Source organism: Trichosurus vulpecula, chromosome 1 (genome assembly GCF_011100635.1).
Source record: "Trichosurus vulpecula isolate mTriVul1 chromosome 1, mTriVul1.pri, whole genome shotgun sequence".
Taxonomy (NCBI): domain Eukaryota; kingdom Metazoa; phylum Chordata; class Mammalia; order Diprotodontia; family Phalangeridae; genus Trichosurus; species Trichosurus vulpecula.
In genome coordinates this window covers 5,393,862-5,406,276 of record NC_050573.1, presented here as the reverse complement: position 1 = coordinate 5,406,276, position 12,415 = coordinate 5,393,862, and the positions used below count along the sequence as shown (strand labels likewise).

Here is a 12,415-nt window from a genome sequence, read left to right as displayed (position 1 = left end):
ATATATTATCTCAAGACTGATGCTCAATGTAATAGGCCTAAGCAAATTCCCTAAAGGCATTGAGCGCTGACCACTTTCCAAGCTGTTATTAAACCATTTGTAACCACTCAAGCAGCCACTAAATTGTTCTAATCACACCTACCTAACTACACTATTGTCTCCCCTACATCTTTTTAGCTTTCATGCTGGAAGCATGATATTCAGGATATTAAGTGTGCTCTGGCTGAGGGACTCTGGCATTTGTTTTATTGATGGTCCCTTTACTTTTTGGACACGTAATTGTCACCACTGACTCTCCCCTCCCCAATAAAGAGCTCTCCTGTAACAATTTAATATTGTGAAGGAAAATAAGGCAACACATTGGTTACTTGTGAAAGTATATGCCTGATTTGTATCTCCAGTCAATGACCCCCTGTATTGAGGAAAAATAGCTCATCATCATAAATTAAAGGGCTTTCCACATGCACTGTATTTCTTGGATCCTTTCCAATATGAAGTAAATTTATCAAAAAGTCTCTGCAAGAGAAATGTTTTGCTTCAACGTGATACTAATGAGATTTCTCTCCATCATGAATTCTACAATGTTGAGTAAGTGTTCTGACCTGGTACAATGCCTTCCCATATTAATCACATTCATAAGATTTCTGTCTGGCATGTATTCTCTTATGGGATGAAAAACCTGCACCCCTGGTGAAGGATTTTCCACATTCAGTGCATTCATATGATTTTTCTTTTGTATGAATACTAACATGACGAGTAAGATCAGATCTCTGAGAGAATGCTTTTCCACATTCACTGCATTCATAAGGTTTTATTCCTGTATGAATTCTCTGGTGCACAGAAAGTTTAGAGTTTGTTGGGAATGCCTTTCCACATTCATTGCATTCATACGGTTTTTCTCCACTATGAATAATACTGTGATGCGTGAGAATAAACTTCTGAGAGAATGCCTTCCCACACACACTGCATTCATGAGGTTTTATTCCTTTATGAATTCTCCTGTGCAGAGAAAGGTTATTGTGTGATGCAAATGTCTTTCCACATTCATTGCATTCATAGGATTTCTCTCCAGTGTGAGTTCTCCGATGTAGAGTCAACGCTGTGCTCCAGGGAAAGGCTTTCCCACAGTCACTGCATTTAAAAGGTTTTTCTCCAGTATGAATCCTACAATGTCTTATGAGATGTGCCTTTTGACGGAAGGCCTTTCCACATTCGCTACATTTGAAAGGTTTCTCTCCAGTATGAATTCTGTAATGTTGTACAAGTTTTATCTTCTGCGGGAAGGCCTTTCCACATTCGCTGCATTTATAATATTTGTTCTGACTCTGAATACTAGTGTATTGAGTAAGATATGCCTTCTGACAGAATGTCTTCTCACTTTTAGTTAATTCAGGACACTTTTTTCCTGTATCAGTTCTTTGGTGTGGAGCAAGTTCATTATTTGGGAAGAAACAATTCCCATTTTCATATTTCTCTTCACCAAGAACTCCGTATTTTTTAATGCTATCAAAATCAGGGCTGAAGGTTTCCTGACATTTGTTAGCCTCAGAATATTTCTTCTGTGAACAGATTTGATTACACTGTCTTTGGTCTGACTCCATGGTGAAGTTCCTTCTCTGGATATCACCTTTATGGAGATTTATTACTACAGATACTTCCCGTTGTGGAAAATGGACTGGGCTGTATTTACTGTGTTTAGAGCCTCTTACTTCACTGGCAAGTTCTGTTTGGTTTCCTTTTCCTTGACCAGAGTGTTTCTCCTCATTATTCTGCTCTTTCTTTAGCCTGCTATAATATTCCCAGGCTTTCCCCATCTTGGAGATGCATGGATCATCCCATGAGGGCGTTTGCTGGGATAAGTCTTCCACAGAAGTGCATATCTTTGGAGTTGACTCTTTGGTCTGAGCCCTGGCATCCCAATCTGAAAGGAAAAAAAAAAGTATAAATACACCTTTTATTTGGATAAAAAAGCTTTTGCCTATGCTTCATTTTCCCCAATATTCTGGTTATTATAAGCAACATATACACTGCTTTCACTTGGATTGCAATAAATTCTTATATTTTCTAAAATTTCTTTGGAATTGCCAGGCTTATCCTTTCATATGGCCTAATAATATTATTATTAGGTGAATATGCCAAAACTGATGCAAACAACGCAAAATCAAGGGAAATACTGACAACTGCTGGCTCCTTTATACCAATAAGAACAACGCAGTTTGAAGTATTTTTCTTTCATGGAAAATTCTTCATCTGAATATCACACTTGGCAGAGTCATGAGAGTGTGATCACTGGGTCTAAGAAGAGGAAGTTATGTGGAGCTCCTACATCACAGAATTGCACTTTGCTTTCCAAAAAGATCAAAACAATTCAATGTCCCACCCACAGTGGAGCAGTGTTTATACATTCTGAAAGCACCGACAGAATCTGATCTATCTATACATACCAAATATAAAAGGCGACGTCATCCAAACAAGCCAGAGGAGCAGAGGAGAAATTATCTGGAAGATCCATGGCTGGGAGAAGACTTTGTGACCAAAGATGTCATGGGGATCACAAATGCTCCCATTTTCAGGGGGCTCAAAGATAAATGACAAGCTGAGAAGTAGGGTGTCATGTACTCAACAGCCTGGCACTCACTCACCTGGCCAGATGACTCTTAGGACACTACCCGTTGGAATCCCATGTGCTTCCCCTAACTCCAGCTGAGAGATCACATCCTTGTTGGAATCTGCAAGGCCTAGTGATAGGAAATGGGAAAGTGATAGGAGAAGGAGGGTAACCTCAGAGGCTGAGGCTCACAGCCCCCTAGGAGCAAGTGAGGAACATCCAGGTAGTCTGGAAGCTAAGGAGGACCACACAGAAAATATATGAAGGGTCATATGGCTTATTTTCCTGGGAAGATAAAGGAATGGAACAAAGAATGGAGTTAGGTTCAGAAAGATAATGAGTTCATTTGAAACATTCAATACTAAAGTATCTGGGACTTTTATGACTTCAAACACTGCCCTGGGACTTTAGAAAGTGTCTCTGGCATGGGGGAACAGAGCTAGAGTGAGATCACATTATGAAATAATCTGGTTCCAGACATACAAAGGAAGGGCACTTCAGCTGGGACCAGGGAGCACAAGAATCCTGTCTCTTGGTCTTACTGTGATTAACACGTTTGCCTTTTTTTTTTTAAACAAGCCAAAGCACCAGTGCTGAACACTAGACCCAGCCCCAGCAGAAGGAAGCAAATAACCTTTCAGGGGCAGATCCTGAGTCCCCAGAGGAGCCATCCTTACTCAGGCAGACCAGGTTCCAGTAGTTCTCCAGCATCACCTCCCAGTAAAGCTCCTTCTGGGAAGTGTCTAGGTAGCCCCACTCCTCCCAGGTGAAGTCCACAGCCACATCCTTGAATCTCATGGATTCCTGAAACAAATAAATTTGTGCTCAGCCAGGGACCATACCTCAGATAGACCTGGGAAAGGATGTGAAGTTGGTGAGAATGAGGACTGATTTTTATTATATTCAGGTTTCAGAATGTTCAAAGCCAGATCTTTAGGGGTAGTTACCACATATTTCCGGTTGTAGCAGATCTGAATTATGTAACAAAAGAAAAGTCATCATCAAGTCATTGAGCATTTGTGGAGAGTTTACCTTGTGTCAAGCTCTGTGCTAAGCCCTGGGGATACGAAGAAGGGCAAAAACAGTCCCTGCCCTCAAGGAGCTCACAGTCCAATGGCGGAGGCAACATGCACCTGACTACTGACAGACAAGCTCTAGACAACACTTTCCTCACAACCATCTTGGGAAGGTCAGTGTTCCTTATCCCTACTTTACATATTAGCAAACAGAGGCTAAGAAAGGCTTTGTGGATTGTTCACATTCACAGATAGATCAGAGCTATGGCTCCCATCCCTGTCTCCAGACCCCCTTCAAAGCTCTCTCCATCAGACCATGATGCTTCCTACTCAATAGCTCAGGTTTCCCTTCAGAAGTGTTCTCACAAAGGCAGCAGAACCAAACAACAGGTCTTTGTTAAGGGCTAACTATGGGCCAAACACTGGGTTACATGATGGGGATGCAAAGAAAAAGCAAAAACAGTCCTGACTGGGGCCAGCAAGACAATAGTAGTTGAGGGGGCAGGAGTGGGTTTCTGTAAAAGGCAGGTATCGAGCTGACCCTTGAAGCAATAAGGCAGTGCCTCCAAGAGGGGCAAGTTGAGGGAGAAAAGCGTTCCACGAAGGGATGGGAAGCAAAGGCAGAGAGAAGAGACTAGGGCGTGGAGGTGGGGTGGTCATGTGTGAGGAACCGAAAATAGGCTGATCTGGCTGGACCACAGGAAGCATGGAGGAGTTTAACACACAAAGACAAGCAAAAGTTTATACAGAACATTAAATGCCAAATGGGGGATTTTATGTTTGGTCTTGGAAGGAAAAGGGAGTCACTGGAGTTTTCTGAGGGGCAGTGGGGTGGCATAGTCAGACCTGTGCTATAGGAAAACCACTTTAGTGACTTGTGCAGGAAGGACTGGAGTGGGGAGAGACTTGAGGCAGGAGACCCAACCAAATAGGAGGAGGCTGTTTATAAAATCCAGGTGAGAGAGCAAGAGGGTCTACATTAATGTGGTAGAAGGGTTATCTTCTACACTTAAGGGGTGTTCTTTTTTAAATCATATATTGTCTTCCCACTCACTGAAATTTCAAGTTGATGCCTGAATGGAGTCGAGAACCTTGGCCCTTACTTAATCTTTAGGACAATTCTCCCTCAGAGTGGGGTTCCATTAAATGTTCTTGCTTCCTGAATGTCATTTCTCTAATTTCAAAATTTTTGCATAATCGGCATTTTAAACAAGACACTTTATAAATGTGTTTGTGCAGGGATCAGATTTCAGTTCCCCAGGCACAACTTTTTAGCACAGAAGGTAAGAGTTAGTGGATGGGGTGAAATTTAATGTGAACTTCAGATGGAGAAATTGGGACACATAGTGTTAAAACACCGGTTATACTGATGATGTCACAAGTTGGAAACCCAAAAAAGCTCCATTCAGAGAGTGAGGACCCTAAGGCTTAAATGAGGTAGTTTAAATTTAAAAAAGAAAAAGTCAATGACTTTGGCAGGTGAGTGGAGGGTGAACTGAAGTGGGGAAAGGTTGGAGGCCAGGAGACAAAACAGCAGGCTCTGGTAAGAGTCCAGCGTGAGGTGACCAGGGCCTGCACTAGGGGAAGGGCTGGGTCACTGGACAGAGGGAACATGCTCAGGCAAGAGATGGTGCAGAAAGAGAAATCCCTTAAGTTGGCAGCTGATCTCATATGTGAGCTGAGAGAGGGAGGGAACAATGACAATGCCAGCCTGAGGGACCTAGAGGATGGTGGGGTCCTCCACAGAATACCCAGGTTCAGAAACAGGGAGGGTTTGGGGGGAGATACTGAGTTATCCTGGGATGTGGTGAGTTGGAGATGCCTATGAGACATCCTGTTTAAAAAGTCCTATTTTCCTAGTTGTAGATTCAGGAGTGGAGTCCATGGGATGAGACCCCCCAAGTTAGAGAGCCTGGAGGCAGAAGAGAGGAGGGCCAGGCCAGAGCCTTGGACAAGCCTCTCAGACAGAGGCATGCCATGGATGCTGACCCAGCAAAGGAGACAGAGAAGGGAAGAGTGGTCAGACAGGTAGGAGGAGGGGACCAAGATGGAGCAGGGTCAGGAAACTGTCAGAGAGGAGATGATGAGGCCTGAGAACAGGCCACTGGATGGGGACATTTGGGGAGGGAATTAGGAGAAACCACAGGGAGTACCAGAGACAGCCTCCCAGGAGATGCCACCTTTAAGGGTCCCCTCAACTGCTGAGTCACATCAGGTAGACCAGCATTTGTTAAGTGCCTTCTGGATGCCAGGCACTGTGATCTGGTGACTGAATAGCTCAGCAGCCCCAGGTGTCTGATGAGAGAGAGAACTAGAGAAAGGACCTGTCTACACCGTGTGACCTGAGACACCCTGTCAGGGAAGAGGACGATGCTGCTTACCTGGGGAAACCTGCTGGTGAGGAGCACTGGGCCCATTCTTCACTCCTTCCCGCTCCCTGCTCTGGCCCACACCCAGGCCCCTGGGGTCCCACAAGGCTGAGCTAGAAAGGAGAAGGCAGCAATGAGAGGGGTGGGCCCTTCCCCCTTCCCCCTTCCCAGCTCCCAGACCTGCCTCTGCCTTGGAAATGCCCACAGTCCTCCCTGCTCCAAGTGACACCAGGGGCGGTAGGTCTGTTTCCAGGACTTGGGTCAACTCCCCGTGCATTTATGAAGTGCCTACTGTATACCTCTCTCCATTCTAGGGGCTAGAAATGGCAAGGAGACAGAAAAGCCCAGACTGTGTCCCCTGTTCCCCCCACCCCCAATGCCAGGTCATGTGAGGGGGGAGGAGGCAGTGACACCTGGGGGAGGGTGGGGGGCGCCTTGTGGGCTGGGGCTCCTTTCCCAGGGGGTCCGAACCCTAGAAATGCAGGAGGTGGGGAGAAGGGGGCGAGGCGTGTGGGAGCCCAAGGTCACTTATGTGAGGGGAGGAGATGTGGGGAGCAGGAGGAGGGAGGCGAAGGGAACGGAAGGGAAGAGGAGCCCGGGACTGGGGAGGAGAAAACGGGAGGAAGAGGGGAAGAGGAGGAAGATAAACTGAGGGGCGAAGAGAAAGGGGGAAGAAGAAAGGGAGGGGGCGGGGCGGTCCCTACTCACTACCCCACCCCCGCCGCCCCCGGATCCAGGAGCCTTCGCCCCATTTGAGAGACGAGCCAACAGAGGCGAGGAGAGCTGAGGGGGCGGGGATCCCGAGCGCCCGTCCCCTCCCCTCCCCCTCACCAGACCCAGAACAAGGGCTTCGGACTCTGCAGGACCAGCAGCTAAGAAGCCCGCGAGCGGGTCTCCAAGAGAAGGAAGCGGAGTCTCCCGCGCCTGCGCAGACTCTCCGTCCGACGCCCTCGCGGAGGGACGCGCCTATTGGCTCGCTCGTTCGGGGGCGGAGCTCACTCGGCGGTTCCGGGCCCCTGGAGTGGGGAGCCCCTCCCTCCTCGCCTGCGCATTTCACACACTGCCTTTCCCCTCTTGCAGGGGCGGGGAGAGGGGGCGGGGGGAGAGGGCTTTGAACCAATCAGAGGCACTGTCGCTGCCCCTGCCCTGCCCCGCCCCCAGCAGCGCCCTTCTGCTTTGTAGTCAGCTGTAGTCACCTGGCCACGATCTTGCTGGGCCACCTCCCTTCAGCATCCCCGGTCTTCCTCTTTGCTCCCGCTGGTTGATCACATTGGGTTTGCTATCTGCAAGGCCTGTTCATTGGAAACGTGAAAGTGCCAGTGAGAGATCCACCCTTGAATTTGATCCCAGCCCTTTGTTCTTCCGGGGAAAAGCGGGATTGCTTGGAAGGGAAGGAGGGTGGTGGGACCACGTTCTATATTGTGTCCCTGGGAAGTGTGGAGGAATGGTCCAGAGCAGAGCTGTGCTCAGAAGACGGGCCTTCTCTGATTTCAGGTATCTACAAGGGGACTTAAGGAGAGAATTTCTGTACTGAGAGAAGGAAGGATTGGAGATGTGACCCCAAGGTCAACACCATCAAGGTGATAGGAAATACTTTCTCCTGTGAATCAGTCACAAAAGCATAAGGAATCTCTGGCCTTTACATGCCATACAATAACTGTTCAACATTCAATGCCCCCCCACATGATTGGGTTGGGGCTCAACTGAGATCGTGTAAAGGGTTTTATAGACAGAATATAGAAGTCTGCTACATGCTGATTCCAAATCAATCTCTAGTGCTCTTCCTACTGTATTTCCCTTCATTCCAGGAAAGCCGGTGGGGAGGATAGTTATGGAGGATGGCCAACATGTTGAGGGACTAGAGATTACATATACACAGATTAAAGGAACTGCACATGTCTTGGCAGGAAAAGAAAATATTTAAGTGTGTGAGGCATATGATGTCTCCAAGTGTTTGGTCACTCGAAGGTTGAAGAGGAAGAGTGGATCAAGGTGGCAGAGGTAAAGATTTCAACATGACATGAAGAAAACCTCGTAACAACTAGAACTCATCCAAAATGGAATGAATTACCCCAGGAAGTGGTGAAGTCTCTATCACTGAGTCTTTAAGTAGAAGCTGAGATTGGATAGGCAATTCTGAAGCTAGGATTCCCTTTTAAGTATAGACTAGATGCCTTCTGAAGTTCCTTATAACTCTCAAATCCTCAAGGATTTGTTACTTCTTAAGGATCGTCCCTTATGTCATGATGGGGTGGTGGGGTCAGTAAAATTGCAGGTCTATGGAATAACCTTTGTGAAGGAGGATGTCTGGACCTGATGACCTCGGAGGGCCTTTTCATTTCTGATATTCTGTTATACATCTCTGATAGTCAATTATTGTGATGGGACATTTGGAGTAGGAAGATAAGGGGACATGTAAGTAATTCATGGCCAAGGACAGCCCGTAGAAAGGATCACTTTGGGCCCCCAGTTGTGTCAGGCTTGGAATGCATAGCTCAAGGTTAACATCAGAGGCAGACAGGTGGGATCATGAATAATAGCATCTCACTTGGAGTTAGGAAAACCTCCATTCAGATCTTGCTTCAGACACTTAATAGTTCTGTAACTGTTTCCCTTTCCATAAAATGGGGACAGTGATAGCACCTTCTTCACAAGGGTGATATGCAGATCAACTATAATAATAATCCAGTGCTTTGCAAGCCTTCAAGTTGAAGTTCGAATGTTGCTGTTGTCACAAGTGTGTGTACCTCAAGGCCCCAAGTCTTGTAGGCTGTTGACCTGATTGCAATCACTGAGAGTTTGTGATCTTGCCACCTCACACTGATTCCTGCCTGAACTCCAGAATCATGCTGGAGAGAATTCTGCCTGAAGTAACAGCCTATGTCAGCCCCAGAGTCCCTACAGCTGCTTATTGACACAGGGATACACATGTGCTCAGGTGGAGGAAACACTCAAACAGGGAAAATTAGCCTCTTAAGAGACCCAAGTTTCTTTGGTCCCATGAGCTCTGCTAGGAACACGAAGGAGATTCCAAAACATATCTCCTGCTTCTGTTTTGGTTCTCCCCTTGGACTCAGGGACAAAGTTGGAGATGCCTCAGGCAGGAATGGTCCCCAGAGCTTCTCCCTGGCTGAGGATGGATGTTGATGTGAGGGAAAAGCCAGACTCCTGTCTACTCTCAAAAACAAAAGCACTAAAGGGGGAAAGTGGCCAGCCTAAGAGCCAGGGATGCTTAAATACTCTCTTCCTTCCATCACTGCCCCAACACAGTCTTGCCGCTTGTTCGACGGTGTATTCTTAGGCATGCAGAGTAGGGCTTTGCACTGAGGTGATGTTTCAGATGCTGGACAGCTCCCTACCAGAGCAAGGAGCAAGCAGGAGACCTTATGTCAGTGGTAGCCACTACTTGGCTCCCTCCAGACTTTAGGTCTTAAGTCATGTTCGGGGTGATGCTGCCCGACATTCAGAAAAAAAAATTCCCAGATAATTCCTGTCTTCTTGTTAATGCTCCCACAGCTTTCACCTTTTGTGCACAAGACTGAGAAGCCCCACTGCTTCCCTAAAACCAGTCCCAGCTTCTCCAGAGATGGAGATGTGGTGATTGGGAATTTTCTTCCCCTGTATTCAGTAGAAGTGAGCAGTGTCAGAGGAGGTAACCAGGGCTGTAGGGATCACAAGTAAGTGCCTGCATGACTATCTCATAAAGATCTCATTTCACTGTGATGATTCCCAAGGGTCCGTTGTCTCTAACTCTCTGTGATCCCTGGCAGCTCTAGCTCTCTGATTTCACCACCTAGCAGAGCTCTTCAGTTCATCTAATGAGACAGTGTATGGGAGGGATTTTGTAAACCTCAAAGAACCACATTGCCCTTGGTAGGCCTATTTGCTACTCCATATAATGGAGATTATAATTGCACCTACCTCCCAGGGTTTGGGGAAGGCATCTTACTAGCATGTATTGTCATGATCCCATTAAAAGTTTTGTTCTGACTTTTCTGCCACTGGGAAAATATAGGTTTACAAGCAGAGATTTAATGTGTAGAAATGCAAAACCAAGTGAGAAACAGGCAAGAATCTTGACTCAGGAAGCAGACCTTTGGCTTTCCAAATCCAGATCCTTCTCCAGGGACGTTTCTGCCCCAACAGTGTCATGATGAAACAGCTTGGGAGTCACAGGGTTAACAGATGGACTTGGGTAGGTGAGTGGAGGTGAGTGAAGGAGGAAAGGGGTATGGGAAATGGCCTATGGGAGGCTGGACAGCCCCTTGAGTCCCTGTGTCTGCATATCTCTGTTTGCCTTTCTGTCCTTTTATCCATTGGTAACTCTTCATTTCTGGTTTTCCCCTGTCCTCTGCTTTCCTCTGCTTACTAGGTGTATCTTCATTCAGCAGACAAAATTGGGAAATGAAGCGTATTAATTACAGCTGATTATATTGATTAAACCTCTTTTTAGGTTCTTCTTCCTTCCCTTTTAACTACTGCTCAGAGTTGGTCCTAGTCAATTACTGGGGGTAGAGGGTACTGCTCCTTCTACATATGATGGCTTTTTGAAAAATCATGCAAAACCTGTTTTGATTGACAAAGGTTGTTGATGGGGATGGAAAGTTCCTCCAATCAAAATTCTAATAGAAACAAGAATATGGGAATGGTTATCCAGGAGAATCAATTAATCACCAAGTATTTATTAAGCACCTGTTGTGTGCCAGGCACTGTACTAGGAGCTGAAATATAGGCACAAAGAAGTAAACCATCAAAATTTACCAGAGTTTACATTTTAATGAAGGAGACAACAATTATATATATATATATATATGTATATATAAAAACATCAATATGATGTTTACAAATATGTACAACATGGTTAAATATGAGATAACTTGGGAGGGAGGCACAAGCAGTTGGGAGGATTCAGAAAAGCTTCATGAAGTTGTGTGTTAAAGAGAGGGAGCCTAGGAAATAGAAGTAAGACTGGGATGGATTCCAGGAATGTGCCAATGTAAATGTGCAGAGACCAGAAATGGGTGTCATGGGTGAGGAACCAAGAGGCCAACTGGGCTGGATTGCAGAGTAAAGGGGGGAGAAATGTATAATGAGCCTGAAAACAGAGGTTGGAACGAGGATAGAGAAGGCTTTAAAATTCAATAGTCTGTTATTTACTATTGCAATAGGCTGCTGGTTTGGTCTCCCTCCCAAATCTCTCCCCACTTCAGGTCATCCTCCACTCAGCTGCCAAAGTGGAACTTGGATGATGTCATCTCCCTCTCAATAAACACCAGGATCTCCCTATGATCTCCAGGATGACACACAAAATTTTCTCTTTGTCATTCAAAGCCCTCATAGCCTTATCCCCTAGCATTCTAGTCTTCTTACACTTTGCATCTCCCATGGACTCTGGCCTTCTTGCTTCTCTTCAAAAAAGCTTGACCACAGGTATTTTCACAGACTGTCTGTTTCTCTCACCCCATCCCAGAATTCTCTCCCTCCTCATGTCCACCTCCTGGCTTCCCTGGTTTCTTTCAAGTCCCAGCTAAAATCCTGCCTCCTACAAGAAGCCTCTCTCTATCCTATCCTCCTTCATACTAGTACCTTCCCCTGGATTATCTCCAATTTTCCTGCCATAGCCTTCTTATACAGAGTTGTTTGCTTGTTGTTGGTTTCATTAGAATGTGAGCTCCTTGAGAGCAAGACCTGTCTTTAGTCTTTGTATCTCTAGGGCTTAACACAGTGACTGACACCAAGTAGGTACCTGATAAATATTTATTGGCTGACTACTGTGGTGAATAAGTGCAACAAAGGTAAACTAAGGCACATACAGAAACAGAGGTGCACGAGGAAGGAATGAGAGGGAAGGGTGAACATGTAGTCTCTTTCTCATTAACCCATTTCCAGTGTCCATTTCCTTAGCACATCATACCTTAGGGCTCAGATGTCACATGAAGTCATTGGGTTTCTGAAAACTTCTTTTCATGTGTGTTCTGGAATGTGCCTGTTCTCAGAGAAGCTCCAAAGGGAGGTACTTTTCTGATTCAGGTTACTTTTAGAGATTATTAGATTTTTTGCTAAAATCTTTTTTCAAAACAGGTCTCAATACAAGTTAGTACAGCCATTTAAATTTTGCTTTTCTGATAACTAAATCATAATGAAACCAGATCATCATGTGAAATAATTTACCCCATTCTACCTCTCCATTCCTTCCACACCCTCCTCTTTCTCATCTCTTAATTTCATTCCCTCAAACTCCCCTTATTCTCATACTAAGTATTTCCCTCTAGCTATACAATGATAAAAATTTTTAAGAATTACAAGAATCATCTTCCTGTGTAGGGATGTAAATAATTTAGCTCTATTGAATCCCTTATATTTTCTTTTCCCTTTTTACCTGTATATACTTCTTTTGGGTCTTGATATTGGAGATCAAATTT

The 12,415-nt window shown here is 45.5% G+C and overlaps 1 protein-coding gene across 3 annotated transcripts; it reads right to left on the bottom strand.

The window, feature by feature from the left end:
• Positions 1-364: 364 nt before the first annotated feature.
• Positions 365-6,888, bottom strand: LOC118834860 (zinc finger protein 501-like). 3 transcript variants are annotated; one of them, XM_036742299.1, is made up of 5 exons: positions 6,830-6,888; positions 6,006-6,106; positions 3,286-3,412; positions 2,643-2,738; positions 365-1,921 (listed from the first exon to the last, which is right to left on the bottom strand). In XM_036742299.1, the coding sequence occupies exons 2-5, from the start codon at positions 6,039-6,041 to the stop codon at positions 624-626; spliced, it is 1,557 nt and encodes a 518-aa protein (XP_036598194.1). In that variant the 5' UTR covers positions 6,042-6,106; positions 6,830-6,888; the 3' UTR covers positions 365-623. The 3 variants fall into 3 exon arrangements, with proteins under 3 accessions (XP_036598194.1, XP_036598195.1, XP_036598196.1); XM_036742300.1 differs by lacking the exon at positions 6,830-6,888 and having other exon boundaries at positions 3,243-3,412; positions 6,006-6,414; XM_036742301.1 differs by lacking the exons at positions 365-1,921; positions 6,830-6,888 and having other exon boundaries at positions 2,159-2,738; positions 6,006-6,414.
• Positions 6,889-12,415: the final 5,527 nt, after the last annotated feature.